The sequence below is a fragment of the Neolamprologus multifasciatus genome, chromosome 20 (genome assembly GCF_963576455.1).
Source record: "Neolamprologus multifasciatus chromosome 20, fNeoMul1.2, whole genome shotgun sequence".
NCBI classification, from domain to species: Eukaryota; Metazoa; Chordata; class Actinopteri; order Cichliformes; family Cichlidae; genus Neolamprologus; species Neolamprologus multifasciatus.
This window is the reverse complement of record NC_140458.1, coordinates 32,152,029-32,170,081: the sequence shown is the minus strand read 5'-3', so window position 1 is coordinate 32,170,081 and position 18,053 is coordinate 32,152,029. Positions and strand designations below refer to the sequence as shown.

At 42.1% G+C, this 18,053-nt stretch overlaps 1 protein-coding gene across 1 annotated transcript; it reads left to right on the top strand.

Annotated features, from left to right (window-relative positions):
- The first annotated feature begins 10,069 nt into the window (after window positions 1-10,069).
- Window positions 10,070-17,838, top strand: gpr61 (G protein-coupled receptor 61). Its single transcript, XM_085147191.1, has 2 exons — window positions 10,070-10,958; window positions 12,885-17,838. Exon 2 carries the CDS (start codon window positions 13,118-13,120, stop codon window positions 14,525-14,527), a length of 1,410 nt encoding a protein of 469 aa, XP_085003317.1. The 5' UTR covers window positions 10,070-10,958; window positions 12,885-13,117; the 3' UTR covers window positions 14,528-17,838.
- Window positions 17,839-18,053: the final 215 nt, after the last annotated feature.

Below are 18,053 nucleotides of genomic sequence, written 5' to 3'. Positions count from 1 at the left end.
TAATACTTAACATGTCATTAGCCTCATTAGTTAAAGTGGTTTATTTTATTTAAAACGAGGAAAGAGCGCCTCACTGAGAGGTGCACGCAACCAAAGGTGGATCGTTCTAATGGAAATATTTTTAATCCCATTTTTCTTTTCAGCAGTTTTAGAAAGATGAGATTATTTAACAGTAATGTTGTTAACAAATTACTTAGCTAAAATAATGGAGAAGAGCAGTGAAAGCTTGAGCTTTCGTGGGCAAAAGGGGAAATATTTCATTTTGTGGCCTCATTTATATTTTGATATTTAAGTCAAGCTACATTTGAGGGATGACTCAAGCAACACAATGAAATGGTGGCATGGGGTGCAGTAATAAAGTCTGGTGCAGACATTTATGTCTGCCTGAGGCTTAAAGTGAGTTCTGTAAAGATTATAGAAGGGAAAGAACTTGAAAACTAGGATAGGCAATGCATCAATAGGTTTGTAGACTTGATCATGCTGGAAAGGATGAGCAGCAGGTTAGGGTAGTTAAGAATAGGGGTGGGGGAAAAAATTGATACTGTGTAGTATTGTAATATTTTGTTTGCTAATAATGTATCGATACAGGGACGGCAGAAATCGATATTTTGTTACAAAAAAGGTTTTTGTGCTCTGACTTCAGAGCATGTTGATCCTTTTTCTGAGCAAGAATCCTGACATTCCTTCACTGTCCAAATGTGTTTAACTTGTTTTTGGCAGCAATAAACATGACAGTTTACTTATTTTAATTTAAGACATGTTTTATTTTAATTAAGTTTAAAACTTTTTTATTTAATGTAAAATTATATTTTGTTTTAATTTACTTTCAAATTCTTCAGTTGCTGAAGGGGCTGCATAGTTTTCATAAACTGCATAGTTCAGAATAGCTATAATTGTACCAGATGGTTGATTCAGTTAAGTTGGACTAGACTGTAATACAAACCGTTCAGTTTGTCAACAATAAAACTGAAATGAGAGAAAGACTGAGTGTGAGACTTTGATATTAGATAAAATGAATATTGATAAAGTTTACCTTTATGTACAGAATCTGAATATTGCAAAATATTTTTAAAAATTGCAATAATATCGTATCGTGCGTTAAGTATTGTGATAATATTGTATCGAGGGATGTATGGTGATTCCCACCTCTAGTTAAGAATAAGATGGAAATTTGCTAACAAGTGAGTGTGAGAAAATCCAAGGATTACTTCGAGGATCTGATTCATGTAGAAAATGAGAGAAAGGAGGACAGATGGAGGAAAGTTAATGAATCAGGAAGTGCACAGGATAAGCAAGAAGGACGTTAGGGCAGCTATCAAAAGGATTAAGAATGCAAAAGTGGTTGGTCTAGATGGCATACCTGTGGAGGTGAGACAGAGGAGTAGACTTGGTAATCAGATTGTTTAGCACAATCTTGGAGAGTGAGAGAATGTCTGAGGAACAGAAGAAGTGTACTGGTACCAATTTTCAAAAACAAGGGTCACATGCAGAGCTGTAGTAACTACAGAGGGATAAAGCTGTTGAAGAGCTGTTGAAGCTAGAGAGGTGGGAGAGGTGGGATCAGCAAGACGCAGCATGGCTTCATGCTATGATTTATGGTTTGGAGACAGTGGCACTGACAGAAAGACAGGAGGTCGAGCTGGAGGTGGCAGAGTTGAAGATGTCAAGATTTTCACTGGGAGTGACAGGAATGGACAAGATTATAAATGAGTACATCAGAGGCACAGCTCAGGTTGAGCAGTTTGGAGACAAAGTTAGTGAGGCAAGGTTGAGATGGTTTGGACATGTGCAGATGTGGGATAGTCGCTGCCAGGCAAAGGAAAAAGCAGAAGACCTCAGAGGAGGTTCATGGATGTATGGATGATAGGGATAGAAGGAAGGAAGGGGAAAGATGATATGCTGTGGCAACCCTTGAAGTCGGCACCTAAAAGAAGAAGATGATTCAGGTTTCCATATATCCTTATCATCCTTTCATTTTTGTTGTTTTTTGTTTAGCACTAATTACCAAATGTAACCAAGTAAACAGCATATCTTACCCAGTCACATCCTTAACATTTAGCTTGAAACACCACTGTGACTCATAAGTACTCACTTCACGAACTGCATTCGTATTTCTTGGAAAACATCTTTGTTATTTTATTTTAACGGCAACTTTTTATGCTCATTGTCAGACTCATATTTTTATGCTTTGTCTCTATAGTAGGTTTTTTTTCCCCATAGTTCAGAATAATTCTTATGCATCTTGTACAGGGCATTGATGATTATGGGTCTCTTTGACTTCTTACAGATCCAAAACAGAAAAAAAACTACAGAAAACAGAACTACATTTTTCAAACTTTGGAAAAGATTAATAAGATCACTCACCATTGTAACAGTATATACAGTGGCTTGCAAAAGTATTCGGCCCCCTTGAACTTTTTCACATTTTGTCACATCACAGCCACAAACATGAATCAGTTTTATTGGAATTCCATGTGAAGGACAAATACAAAGTGGTGCACACGTGAGAAGTGGAATGAAAATCATACATGATTCCAAACATTTTTTACAAATAAATAACTGAACAGTGGGGTGTGCGTAATTATTCAGCCCTCTGAGTCAATACTTTGTAGAACCATCTTTTGCTGCAATTCCAGCTGCCAGTCTTTTAGGGTCTGTCTCTACCAGCTTTGCACATCTACAGACTGAAATCTTTGCCCATTCTTCTTTGCAAAACAGCTCCAGCTCAGTCAGATTAGATGGGCAGCGTTTGAACAGCAGTTTTCAGATCTTGCCACAGATTCTCGGTTGGATTTAGATCTGGACTTTGACTGGGCCATTCTAACACATGGATATGTTTTGTTTTAAACCATTCCACTGTTGCCCTGGCTATGTTTAGGGTCGTTGTCCTGCTGGAAGGTGAACCTCCGCCCCAGTCTCAAGTCTTTTGCAGACTCCAAGAGGTTTTCTTCCAAGATTGTCCTGTATTTGGCTCCATCTATCTTCCCATCAACTCTGACCAGCTTCCCTGTCCCTGCTGAAGAGAAGCCCCCCCAGAGCATGATGCTGCCACCACCATATCTGACAGTGGGGATGGTGTGTTCAGAGTGATGTGCAGCATTTTGCATTCTGGCCAAAAAGTTCCATGTTGGTCTCATCTGACCAGAGCAGCTTCTTCCACATGTTTGATGTGTCCCCCACATGGCTTGTGTCAAACTGCAAACGGGACTTCTTATGGTTTTCTGTTAACAATGGCTTTCTTCTTGCCACTCTTCCATAAAGGCCAACTTTGTGCAGTGCATGACTAATAGTTGTCCTATGGACAGATTCCCACACCTGAGCTGTAGATCTCTGCAGCTCGTCCAGAGTCACCATGGGCCTCTTGGCTGCATTTCTGATCAGCGCTCTCCTTGTTCGGCCTGTGAGTTTAGGTGGACGGCCTTGTCTTGGTAGGTTTACAGTTGTGCCATACTCCTTCCATTTCTGAATGATGGCTTGAACAGTGCTCCGTGGGATGTTCAAGGCTTGGGGAATCTTTTTGTAGCCTAAGCCTGCTTTAAATTTCTCAATAACTTTATCCCTGACCTGTCTGCTGTGTTCTTTGGACTTTATGGTGTTGTTGCTCCCAATATTCTCTTAGACAACCTCTGAGGCCGTCACAGAGCAGCTGTATTTGTACTGACATTAGATTACACACAGGTGCACTCTATTTAGTCATTAGCACTCATCAGGAAATGTCTATGGGCAACTGACTGCACTCAGACCAAAGGGGGCTGAATAATTATGAACACCCCACTATTCAGTTATTTATTTGTAAAATATGTTTGGAATCATGTATGATTTTCGTTCCACTTCTCACGTGTGCACCACTTTAAAATGATTCATATTTGTGGCTGTAATGTGACAAAATGTGGGAAAGTTCAAGGGCGCCGAATACTTTTGCAAACCACCGTATGACAGGAAATAAGGAACAGCAGAGTAGGCACTCTGGTAACATTTTTCAAAGACATCAAATGCATATAGTGAGATGCTACACCACACTGACTGCATTATTTATGTACTGCACTCTTTGCAATAAAGTGTTTTTGCAAGCTGCCAGTGATTTATCTGATTCTTTGCTCAGCAGTGATGCTGCAGAAAGGCTCATTAGTAAACACTGCAGCAACACAAGCCTACAAGCCTCCTTATGCATCACTCCCCAGTCTCTCTAAGTTGACCTTTGATGGTTAATAAAGGTTTGAATTCATACATATGCAGACATGACAAAAGAATTTTCCAAAAAAGAAGGGTTTGGATTTTTTTAATGATTGAGCTCAGTTGTTATGTAATGTTTTTTGTCTGAAGAGGAAGAGAGAATAATCCTCTTTGTGAATAATGAAAAATTTACAGATTACATCCTCTCCCATTTTATGAAAAAACAAAAAAACTGAGAGGTGGGCTAAGTGATGACATCCTGGGGTCAACTGTGCCATCATTTATGGCAGATGCTCGCTCAGAGGAAATGCATTTGAGTGCTCGCGTTTGTGTAGGCTACTGATGCTACGACTAAAACTCCTGAGGTCCTGGTGTCAGCAAGCGAGGGGAACGGGGTTCATAGTATATTGAAATTTTGTTCGTAACAGCTGTGATGGAACTTTTCCACAGAGGGGATGTGTTGGATTCAACCACGCATGATAATATAGGCATTAATCAACTCACTGACTGCACTGATTGCACTGCAGCTGTGGGAGTTTTGAATTATAGTTCAGTATATAAGTGCTGTCCTCTCACAGCACAAGGATAGAAATATACACAACTTTTATTACAGTAAGAAGAAGGATTTTAATTTTGTGTCAGAATCCGGCCTCAGAATGACTGAGAGAAGAAAGTGATGCAGCAGCTTTTGGCCTGAAAGGGTCAGTTATATACTTATTTTACACTTATCTTAGTTATAGTCTTTTCCTCATTTCTTTATATTTTGCACGGTGGCATGGTGGTTAGCACTGTTGCCGCACAGCAAGAAGGTCCTGAGTTCAATTCCACCATCAGGCCGGGTCTTTCTGTGTGGAGTTTGCATGTTCTCCCCGTGTTTGCGTGGGTTCCCTCCGGGTACTCCGGCTTCCTCCCACCGTCCAAAGACATGCAGCTTGTGGGGATAGGTTAATTGGAAAATCCAAATTGTCACTAGGTATGAATGTGCGAGTGAATGTGAGTGCGAATGGTTGTCTGTCCCTGTGTGTTGGCCCTGCGACAGACTGGCGACTTGTCCAGGGTGTCCAGGGTGTAACCCGCCTCTCGCCCTCTGACAGCTGGGATAGGCTCCAGTGCTCCCCACGACCCTGAAAAGGATAACCGGAAGCGAATGGATGGATGGATCCTTCAACACAGCCTGAACTATCTTAGGCAACTTTAAGTAGTCTTCAGAAATAGTTCTCCAGGCTTCTTGAACATTCAAAGTTCTTCTTTGTACGTTCGGTACCTTTACACGATCCAAGTGACTAACTGCTTGATAAAATCCACAACACTACAAACCATGACAGAGCCTCCAGCATCTTTTAGTGTTGTTTAGTAATGTTTTATGATTATGTTTTATGAGTGAACAGTTGATGGATCAGCTGAAGGACCAAATGCTTCTCTGAAGTCTTTGCTGTTTTTTCTCCCTATTCTTAAGGATACTGTTCATCTCTCTTAAAACCTATTTTAAAAATCTGTCTCTTTTGAAGAAAAATACACAGAAATGAGGGTACTTCAAGACTTTTGCACAATACTGTGTATTTGTGTTGTTTTAATAATGATAATAAGAATGGATTGGATTTATACAGCGCTTTTTAAGGCACCCAAAGCGCTTTACAATGCCACTATTCATTCACACACTGGTGGAGGCAAGCTACGGTTGTAGCCACAGCTGCCCTGGTGGCAGACTGACAGAAGCGAGGACAGAAGCTGACATATCGTGCCATCGGCCCCTCTGGCCAACACCAGTAGGTGGTAGGGTAAAGTGACGACCAGGACAGAGAGCCCGGGAATCGAACCGGCAACCTTCCGGTTACAGATACGCTTCCCAACCCCCTGAGCCACGGTCGCCCGTTTTAGTTAGATTAGCCTGGCTTAGCACAAAACCACAGACACATGTTCATGTGACCAATGGAAGGTCCAAAACTAAATAAATAAGGAAATAACAATTGTAGAATTTCAGCTCTCAAATGCTAGTTTGACAAAAACAAACGAAAAAATCAAAAATAATAAAGGAAGAACTGGAGTTATATTGTACCTCGGTGTGTGTGTGTTTCTGAACTGTGTCCTCTGAAGAGATGAAGGGTTTTCTTATCACACTAAAAAAGCAGCTAAGCTCCTGTAGGCTATTTGTGACTCATTCAAAGCCTTTTTTTCCTCAGTGCACCACCAGTCAGATGCCACATAATCAGCTGATTGCCCTATTCATGGACATCGTCACCTCCAGTAAGCCACAGTCCAAAAATCTTTCTAGAGACGGGAAGCAAAGGCAGGGAAAAGTGTACTTTGGAGCTGATGTCAGTATTTCCTGTAAACTTGTAAGTAATTTACTGAAAAGATGCATTTTTTTAAACCATAAATGAGCAAACGAGTCATTGAGATGACATCACATTTCTCACAGTCAGTAAGAGAATGAAAAACAATAACTTGTATGGGAGTCATGATGTTCTCACAACAATAAGTGTGACAAGAAAAGGAGGCACTGAGCATCTGGTAGCTCCAAGCCGTGTGTTGCTTTGTTCTAGAGAGTAAATCTAAAAATGAACATAACTACACATCTAAACATACTTTATATAGAGAAAAATACAATATGGGGTAAAACACAACAGCAGTAGAAACTGAAAGTACTGAATCAGCAGTAAGTAACTGGGACTCAAATGCCTGAAAGTGACCATATTATGCCTACTTTTTTATTTTTATTACTTGGCTCCTCTTCCAGTTTCGGTGTTATTACACATCCCCAGGCAGACAGCAGCCTGGGACATCGGGACTCATCAGTGACTCAGAGTGTGCAGGATAACGGTGCCAACCTGGAGCCACCAGAGAGTGCTAATTGTGTCTATTTGGACTCCAATGCATGACTCTGGGAAATGAAACAGCACAAACCAGTTCCTGTCACTGATAGGTTTATTCTTTGGCTGCCTACACGGGACTGGTTGGTATTTATGATCTTAAGTTTGCTCAGCAGTGAAAAAAAAGTAGATTTGACTACTTTATCCCAAACAACATACAGAAATGTGAAATATTTGCGGTGATAATTAGAGTAAAATGTATTTTGGGGTATTTATTGTGTCTAATGGTGGTGTATGCTCAGTGCTGCAGAATGAATGTTTAAGAACAGATGGGATAAGGTGTAGTAGACTATAATCTACATGCTCTAATAACTTAGTTAGTAGAGCATGTAGATCCACATGGTGTCTGCAGAATTACATAAACTGTGAGAGCCTAACAGCCTAAATAAACCATTTTGGGTCACTCTTCTTGCCTCCACACTTATTTGTTGATTATAATCGAGCGCACTAAAACGATGTTCTGTGTGTGCTCTGAGGGTTTATTCAGCTCAGATAAGCAAGTGTAGCCTTACTCATCTGTCGCATCAGGTTAACGTGACCTTCAAGGTATCTTGGGTTTTGTAGCAGGATACAATTTGAGTAAACCTGATTTAACTTTGGTCGGATAACTTTTCTTACATTTAATACAATGTAAGTGGACACTTAGGTACACCTTGTTTCTGCCACACTGGCCCAGCGAGCTGCCTACATTTTTGTGGTACAGTGAACTGACTGTAATGTTCAAAAACCCAGTTTGAGATGATTTAGGTTTGTGACGCGATGCTCTTTGTGGCTGGAAGCCACCATCAGAAGACGGGTCATAAAGAGATGGACATGGTCAGCAACCATGCTCAGGTAGAGTGTGGCATTTAAATGATACTCAGCTGGTAATAAGGAGCAAAAAGCATGTCAAGAAAATATCTCCCACACCATCACACCACCAGCAGCCTGGACTGTTGATACAAGGCAGGCTGGATCCACACTTTAATGCTGTTTATGTCAAAATTATGAACCCACAATCTGAATGTTACAGCAGAAATCAAGCTTCATGACACCAGGCAATGTTTGTCCTTCTAATTTAGGCAAGTGCATACAAACTGTAGCCTCAGCTTACCTGTTTTTAGTTCTGCTGCTGTATCCCATCTGTCTCAGAGTTTGGCATGTTGTGCATCCAGAGATGATCTTCTGCACACCTTGATTGTAATGAGTGATGATCTGAATCACTGTTACTTTCCTATCAGCAATATACAGTGTGGTCATTCGTCTCTGATCTCTGGCATCTACCAAACTCTTTTACCCAGACGACTGCCGCTCAATGGTTATTTTCTCTTCTTCTGACCATTCTCTATAAACCCTAGAGATGTTTGTGTGGGAAAAACCCAGTAACACTCAGAGCAGCCTCTTGCACTATCAACAATACCAAATTCAAAGTCACTTAAGTCAACTTTTTTATGCTCAGTTTAAACTTCAACATGTGGTCATCATTCCTAAAGGCACTGAACTGTTTCCATGTGATCATCTGATTAAATATTTGTGTTAACATGCAGATGAACAGTTCTACCTTACAAAGCGGATGTGAGTGTACAGTGGAGGGGAGAACATAAAATAATGTGAAAGTAATATTAATATTACATCCATTTGATTTCAGTAATAATGTGCATTCCTGATCTTTCATAACGCTTTTATGAAAGATCCAGTTATCCCTGGATGTCTGTGTGTGTGTGCGTGTGCGTGTGTGTGTGTGTGTGTGTGAGTGTGTGTGTGCAAACTGCCTGGCTGCATCTTACGTCAAACAATCGAGACAGACATGCAAACACATCGTGAACCTTTTGTCTCAGATCATACTCAGAAACTGAACAAATTCACCTGAACTATTGATTATCTCATTTAGCTGCGTTGCCGAATGACGACAACTTATATGGATGCATAAAGGTCGATAAAAGTCCTGTTCTATAAGCATGAATCACTGTGCTTGTATGGAGCACATTAGGGTTGATGTGCAGGAAAAGAACAATATTTTCAGCCTTTGCAATAACTTGTTAAATGTGAGAGCTCCCCCTATTGATGAAATCCCAGATTACAACAAAAGAAAAAAAACAGATCAGCAGCTGTAATCTGTGTACAGGAAAAAAGCAGTCTGAGAATAATCACCGGACACAACATGCTTGCACATCATGCCGAACACTACTGGAGCATGCAGGGAGCATCAGAGTGTGAGTGTTTGTGCCCTGAGGTTGATGCAAGGTGGAGAGGCTAAAGCAAAGTTGCCATGGAAACTATTGTATTTCCCTCCAGTGCCATTGGTACGGCTGACATGAGCATGTATCTGCTATTTCTGTCATTATTCAACACCTCAGACGCGAGCGCAGTCACAGGACACACACACACACACACACACACAGGGGAGCTGAGGAGCAGCGTATTAACAAACACAAAGGTTCTTCTATGTTCGACTCGTAAAAATATCACAGTAGTATAGCTATCATCACATCTATTATACATGAAACTCTCAGGGCATTGTTGATCATTTTGTTCCTTAGTCCCCATGAACATTGTTTACCGCTGAAACAAATTTCAAGGTGAGAAAATATGATACTTATCATCGTTTTCTCGCTGCACGCTCATGAAACTAGGTCATTAAACTGTACCCACAAATTCAACCCAACATGAGTACAAAGACTTTCCAGTTTAAAGAACATGGCAAATATTACCGATGTGAGATCTAAAAGAACAAAACACAAATACACAAGCACAAGTTTAGTCAAGCAATTACTTATTTTCCAGACGCATGTAGCAATGTCTTTATTCTCTTCACTAAGCAGAAGTTTCCATTTTGTCTTGTGCATTGCGTCTGTTAAAAGTTAAACTGCTGAAAAAACTTTCTGGGCTCTCGGACATTTTAATTATTCAACATCTGATGTTGTAATTGCTTTTGTAACACTTGCACTTAATTCCATTTAATTGCTTTTCTTGTGCAAAATCTCACAATCAGCAGCATTCAGAATGATAATAAATAAAATTAAAAAACATTTTTAAAAACATAATTATAATGTTATTTATATAATATGATGACATTAAACGCTTCACACCCACAACAAATGCACCAGTGTGTATTGCATGGGCTGGGCTCTTGTTAATCTCACCTCATTAACTTTAACCACTGGAATTCTTTTCTTTTCTACAAATCAATAATCCAGCTTTGTGAGAGGGATTTTGCCAGATTGAGCATCGAGGGAGATTTTGATAAGCTAAGCATAAGGAGACAGAGAATCAGAGAAATCCTGGATGAAGTGATTTTTCCGATGCAATTTTTTGGATGCTCCCGTGCATATCAGATGGACCTGATGTGACCTGTCAGGATAGTCAAAATAAGAACCCCAACTCCATGTGGATCTTGCGCCAGTGAGGCACTAAGACCCAGTGGAGGGGAGGGACGGCGGGTGCCCCCCCGCTGCGTGCCTGTCTGCGCTACACGAATCTGCAGTTTCTTTGGTCGCATGCTGGCGATAGCACGTGTGTGTGTGTGTGGAAGAGTGTGGGGAGAGTGTGTGAGTGTGAGAGACAGAGCCCCTGCACTCTTTTTTTCCCTTCCATCTCAACCTTCTGCTTCTGCTCTGTCTCTCCACCTCCAATCTTGCTGCGCGAGATCTAGGAGGACGGAGGTGTGCGTTGTGTTTTTGAAGGGAAGAGGAGGGGGAGTGGGGGTGGTCAGGATGATGATGAGATGAAAGGGACCAGGTGAGGAGGAGACACAGGAGTGCCCCTTTCCTCTTTCCCCCTTCTCCTTCTCTCTCTTGCTCTCGCTTCCTCTCTCTCTCTCTGTGACGTGGTGTGTGTTTGCTGTGTGTGTGAGAGAGAGAGTGAAACAGGTCGGCTATGCTTCAGCAGACTGGACTGTGAACCTGCACAGGAGGAAGCAGCCCTTTCCAGATTGAGGTATGTCACTGAATTGTCATCACACGCATTTCCAGAATACCTGCGCCACGTGGGGAGATTTGTGATTAAGTGAAAGACGGGATGCTGAAGGCGGTAGAAACTGACTCAAGGGGCAGCGTATTCTCTCATCGAATCACACATTACGTTAACGTATCCACATTAAAGGACGTGTGAGGATAGATGTCTCGTCTCATTTAAAAACCCTGTTTTTCGCTTGCATGTTGCTGCTGAGAAGTGAAAGTGCTTTGTAATGAAAAAGGACACTTGAACAACAGGCTAGTTTTCTGCTCACGGTAAACACAGTGTCATGTGCATATGATAGGGTCATATGGTTTTCAGTCAGCAGTTAGAGAGATTTCGCACAACCTTAGGCTGAAGCTTTGTATGAATTTTGTGCAGCTCTTAAAGCAACATAAACTGGGCAAGTGTGAGTTGAACGTCGCACAACAGCTCGTGCTGGTTTAGAGTCCTCGAATCTTTCTCCAGGTTTTGCCAATAAAACTTTCATAAAGATTAAAGATCCTTTGAGAGTTTATTCCACTTCACTTTGGAGAGTTACACTGATGATAAATGTTTCCATAAAGCAATCAGGGCTGATTAGACTAAGACCCTCCAGAGGACTTGTCTCTGCATCACAGATGAGCTGCTTTTTTTAAAAAAAATTCAGCTGAAGGTGACTCTTTCCCTTTGACCGATTCAGCAAAGGCCACCTACTTATGCTTCTGTGTCTGACTGGTGGCTGTTGTGCTCGATGTGCATATGTGGGCAGGAAAAGACGAGGTGCTTTGCAGGGATGTCACACTTGTGAAATGGAAAACTTGCACCTGCAGCTGTGCAGCATATGGAAATGTACCGAAGGCTTTGTGCTCGCTCCACGGCTTTTATAGCGCGTGGGGTTGAGCGCAGGTGAGGTTGCGACAGTAAACAGTGCAGGATCTACTCCAGTAGCAAACACTAATACAGACAGCTGAAGGTGCTCTTCTTTACTTCGCATCCCTTTTAGGCAATTTTAAAATGCATACTTTTTCACTCAGAAACACATTTAATACATTACTCTTAAAATACAGCGTAGATAATTGTTCAGAAGTCCTATCAGAACTTTTTTATAAAAAGAAAGTAAAACAAACACTTTTACATGTCAGGATTGCACTTGATGATCTTTTCGACCCAGCGGTGATCTGTGAGTTTTGCAGATTATTTTCTATTTCAGTTTAGATCTTCTGTCGGTTAAGGAGGGCATACGGTTTACTCTGTGCTTTTAGCTTCTCCCTGGGGTTTCAGCTGCCCCGAAAAGAAACATCTGATGATTCAAAAACTCAAATATGTAGTAAATGGTGACTTATGCTTATATGCTAGGCTTCAAGCAGGACTGGATCAAATCTGATAGGTTTACATTTAAGTAGAAGAGCAAAAATTAATCAACTTGAAATTAGAAAAGTTACAGAGCAAAAAAAGGATTTTAGGATATTAAAATCAAATGATCAAATTCTATAACTACTGCCTTTTAATCTATAATTTTGCAATTTTGTAATCACTTATCAACTGCACACGTTTCATCCACTGAAAGTCAAGAGAGGATGCTTCAGAAAATCTTCTGTGTTATACAAAAGAAAATAAATCAAATGTAATATTTGTTGTGACCACCAGTTAAAACAGCAGTTCTCCTCAGTGTATTTAAATCTGGCCCTTTGTTTAGGGTTAATTTTACATTGTGGAATAAATACAAGACCAATCAGATGCCTCAGTGATATCATTGCATGATTTGTAGGAATGTCAACTTTTTACGTTTGTATAGAATATTATTGACCTTTTAAATTAGTCTCAGGCAACTAGTTTTACCTTTTATTCGTTCATTGTGGCAAGATGAGTCTCAAATGTTTATCTTCAGCAATACCTGACTGAGCTGGACTTTCTATTTTGTTTCAGATCTTTTGTGGCGTTGTTAGACAGAGGACGTCTTCCTTAAGAGTTCTGTTACGCCCGTGTTTGATCATCTGCAGAGCTTTGGGCTAAGGTCTATGGAGGTGAGGACCTGTAGGGTTCAAGCTGCCATGACAGAAACCACTGCCTGAGCTTCTCAGCGATACTCTACGAAAGGGGAGGATGGGTGATGGGCCCGTGAAATTCAGCGGACTGTCTCCTCTTTATCCCATCCTCTCATGGAGCGTCCTGTCACACCGAGCCCCTCCTGGAACACTTCTTTCTCCCTGTTTCCACCCTCACTGCAGCCAAACTTCTCTAATGTCACCTCGCCCACGCCGAGCATCCCAGGTGGGATAGATGTGAATCGCTCCTTGGCACTGTGTGCTATGCTCATTATGAACATGCTTGCAGTGGTGGGCAACTTGGCTGTGATCATTGTCATCACCAAAACGCCGCAGCTGCGTAAGTTTGCCTTCGTGTTCCACCTCTGTCTGGTGGATCTGGTGGCAGCGCTGGTGTTGATGCCTCTGGGGATGCTGTCAGATCAAATCCTGGTGGACGAAGCGCTGTGTCGGAGCTACCTCTGCTTGAGTGTGTGTCTAGTGAGCGCTGTCATCCTCACCATATGTGCGATCAATGTGGAGCGCTATTACTACATTGTCCACCCCATGCGTCACGAGGTAAAGATGACAGTGGGGGTGGTGGTGATGGTACTAATAGGAATCTGGATTAAAGCTGTTGTCATGTCAGTACTTCCACTCCTGGGCCGGCTGCTCCAGGGAAACCAGGGTCTGGGGGCTTCTTCCCTCCACGTTCCCACTCAGAGACACTGCTCCCTCCACTGGACAGGTGGCGGGATCACACGCCTGGTCTTCATGGTTTTCTTTACTGTCATCTATTTTCTGTGCCCTATGCTGATCATACTGGTGGTCTACTGCAACATGTTTAAGGTGGCACGAGTAGCAGCCATGCAGCACGGCCCCCTCCCCACTTGGATGGACACTCCAAGACAACGATCCGAGTCTGTGAGCAGCCATTCGACCATGGCGGCCAGCCTCGGAGGAACTGGTTCCCGCACCACCCCTCAAAGGACCTTCAGTGGGGGGAAGGCTGCAGTGGTTCTGGTGGCGGTGGGAGGCCAGTTCTTCTGCTGCTGGCTGCCATATTTTTCCTTCCACCTTTACTCGGCTGTAGTGTCTACCTCCCCTGCTTCATTAGCCCAGCTGGAGGATGTGGTGACATGGATCGGCTACTTCTGCTTCACCTCCAACCCCTTCTTCTACGGTTGCCTGAACCGTCAGATCCGCGAGGAGCTGAGCCGCCACTTGGCTTGCCTTTTCAAGCGCGCTGGGCCCAGAGAAGGAGAGCAGCTGCCCAGCCGAGAGGCCTCTATTGAGGAAAACTTTTTGCAGTTCCTTCAGGGCACTGGATGCAATCTGGAGCCCTGCAACTCTCACAGCAGAGCCAGCCTAGAGTTGCCAGAGACTGAGGATCTTCAGGAATCAGCTGTTCAGCAGCACATGCCAGCTGACTTCCACATCCCAGGGCAGATCCTCGAGGAAACCTCAGAGTTCATACAGCAGCAACAGCTGAACAATGAGCTCCATGTATCAGAGAACTGCTTCAAAACTGTACCAGAGCTGTAGCCGACTCATGTACTCACTCTTCTGCCATACAATAAGCCAATAAATATTTAGTTTTATTCATATTTTTTACAATTTGTTGAATTAATACATCTCTAGCTGATGCTACGAAGTGCTTTAAAGCAAAGTGAACTGTAAACACGGTATCTTCTTGGAAGAATTTAAGTTATGTAGCTTTTTTAGTGAAAGACAAACTTCAATATATCTTGTGCTTCGTTTTACTTTTAGCCCAACAGTCAGATGCACTGTAGCATTACATGCTTTAAGAGCCATACGGTGTGAGGCCGCTTCTGTCACATCAGTGGACAAACACCGAGCCCTTGTTGTGCTTATCATAGCCCAGTGAGGTGACAAATGTCACATAAATATAAGAAGTGTGCAAACTTTGTCAAAGCAATGTTCATAGTTGTTGTCATAGTTTTATTACGCACTGTTAGAGCCATTCAAAGGAACTTTTCGCAGAGTGTTTAGTTTTGATATGCATTCATTTACTAAATCTCTAATTTAAATGTGGATTCCCCGCTGAATATGCAAAGACAATGCACCACACAACTTCATCATATCATCCCCTCTGTCCTGCCATCTGCATTTTCGCCCTCCTGGTTACTGTTTAAAACGAATTCATCAAGAGCTGAAAATTTTCTCTCATCATTGTGTATTCAGAGCAATCAGTTCAAGGTTTTACTGCTTGGTCTCTATAACCAAACAGATACTTTATAACCGATTTACCCAACAAACACTTTCCTCATTAAAAGACAGCGCACCGCCCCGGGCACTCGTACGCGCACCAACAAAGTGTTTGCAGAACAGCCCGTTTGTTTAAGTAAAAGATTCTTAGTTCCTGTAGCTGCCACTGCCAGTTTGTTTAGTGAGTAAAGAATCTGTTTTTATCATGTATTTATTCCACTTGCACATCTCATTACACCAAGGAATTAATGCAAAAATGTTCCTCCATATAGAGTTTAAAATATTCATCGCGCTGAACAGGGATCATTTCACAGCTGTTACTGCTGCTGGTATTTATAATAAACAGGCTGACGGAGTATTTTTAACCATTTTCCAGGAACGTTATTATCGTGTTTATCTGTTCTTAGTCTTGTGATTATCACCTCCTCACCAAAATCATCTCACATTGGCAGACTCGTGATTGCAACCCCTCCTCCTCCTCCCCCCCCCCCCCCCCCCCCCCCCCCACTCAAAGAATTGCTTTAATTGTTTTGATAGAGGTGGCGTTAAGGATTTAGGCTGTAAAGAAGGAACAACAAAAAACTGACTGCAGCATTAAAACAGCTGAAATACGGCTCGGGATGAACAGATTCGCACACCAGTACTAATTACCCTGTAATGTCTGCACTGTTTACAGGTAAACACAGGGAGCTGTGTGAGTGCTCTCGTGTTTGTGCAATAAACAACCGGGGCTTGTTGTGGCTACATAGAGCACAGAGGTGTGGCGATGCTTACACATGGAAAGCTTTGCCTTTGGCCTCGTTCGGACGACAGATGGAAGACACTGGCGATACTTTTTCTGATCTCAGGTGGAATACAAACTGTTTGCACAAGTCACACGAGAAGTGACAAACGTCCCAAAGACAAATTACAAGGCACAAGTCTCTTGCTAAACACTTTCTTTCTTTTTCTTTTTTAAATACTTCCGATCTATTGCTGCCTTCATCTATTCTGGACTGCCTCATACCGGACGGACGGCAATGATCACAAGACACTAAACACAAGGCGCGCAGGAGAAGGTTCATAGCTTGCTGGGAGTCAGAACAAAAAAAGGTCTCTTTGTCAGGGAAAGGCATAATGTTCTTTAACTATCTTGCGATATGACTGTGCTGCATGTTGTTTTTCAGGCAGGGTTGCCCTATCAGCTTCTCTTAAAAAGAGCGTCAACGTGAAGCCCTACCTTAAACTTAGCAGCGACGAGTGAGTGACATACAATCACAGGCACGATGCTCAGATTTCTTCTGTGTTTATTTATTTTTTAATAATTTATTACCAGCTGACAGACTGCTAAAACCTTCCAAATGCAAAACTATTACACAATTTATTTATTTTAAAATAATAATTTAAAACTGACTCGATTTATTTCACTTGCACTGCTGAACGGGGGTTTAATCTCTTTGGATTGTCTCTGTTTTTTTTTCTGTGGCGTATTACTTTATTATTTTTATGATACAATGCTGTAATAACTTCAGTGATATTTCCCACAGTCTGGGGTCATTACAAAACCCCTTATACCGAGAGTACATCAATCCAACGCTCAATCATCTGGTTTCCATTACTCTAGCGGCAAAATCGCCCAGACCAATCTCATTAAATGCTTTAAGCTGTCTTTCTGAGACCATCTGTTGGTTGCGAGGACAGAGAAATAACCTGGTCTGAAGGTGAACTGCAGATAATATTCTTACCTTTGGGAGAATTCTGGACATCATTAAACACAGTTTTGTTTGTACTGTAAATCATCAGTACAGTGGTGATGTTTTCCATGTTCCTCTGTGTTTCTCTTTTTTGTACTTCGGCTGCAAAGGCAGCTCCTGTTCTTAATTCTTAAGATTTTGTTTGTCTCCATGTTAAGATTTTGCTGTGTACCTCCCTCCCTCAACTGAAATCATTAAAGATGCAGCAAGAAGATTAACTTGAGTGTTGCTGGTTGAATTTGTAGTTGTAGACATTTTTTTTTTCCAGATCAATAACTGCATCAATCGCATGAGCAACCCCATCAATCATCTCCTTTCTCTCGTGCCCTCTAGGTACCTCCTGCTTTCTACCGCTGCGTGTGTCCTTGCACACACATGTGTGTGTGTGTGTGATGTAGGTAGGGGGTGAAATGAAACAGTAGGACAGGATGAAAGAGGAGTGACATTTTGAGTAAGGTGGGATGCTGCTATCCCTCAACAAAACACTGCCCCCATGCCGGACTTTTACCACAAATGTAGCAAAACCTGCGAGCTAGTAAGACAACACAGACATATTGCATCATACACACAACAGACCTCATTCTCCTCATGTCATTTACCAAACACACTCTCTCAATTTGGCATCTATTTAAGCTGCAGCATCCCTTTGACATGTCAGTACTGCAGCAGGTGACCGGTGCAGCTGACCCCTCCACCACCCCAACATCTACCTGCAGGATTTAGGAGGTCACAGTTAGATCCACTATTTGCTCTAGAAAGACAGAGTTGTTTGCAGCGTCACCTCTGCACACCACTGCAGTGGATTTTACAAAGACCTTGCATGAGCTGTTGAGGAATTGCAGCCATTCTTATGCAAAGTCCCACATTTTCAGAGGCTCAAATTTAACCGGACAGTTGACTGACAGGTACTTTCATGCAGTGGCGGTCCTAGCCTGTTAGGCGCCCTGGGCGAACACCCCCTCTGGCGCCCCCCCCCCCCCACACACACACACACACGAAGAGGGAGAGAGTATGCATAGTATGCAAACGGCTACTAAACAGACATCATACTTCGTCATACAATGAGAACAGGACAACTCAACAATTGACACTGACTAATTAATATTATA

What these genes read in the sequence shown, in the direction of transcription:
- gpr61 (XM_085147191.1), top strand. Translation starts at nt 13,118, where the DNA reads ATGGAGCGTCCTGTCACACCGAGCCCCTCCTGGAACACTTCTTTCTCC.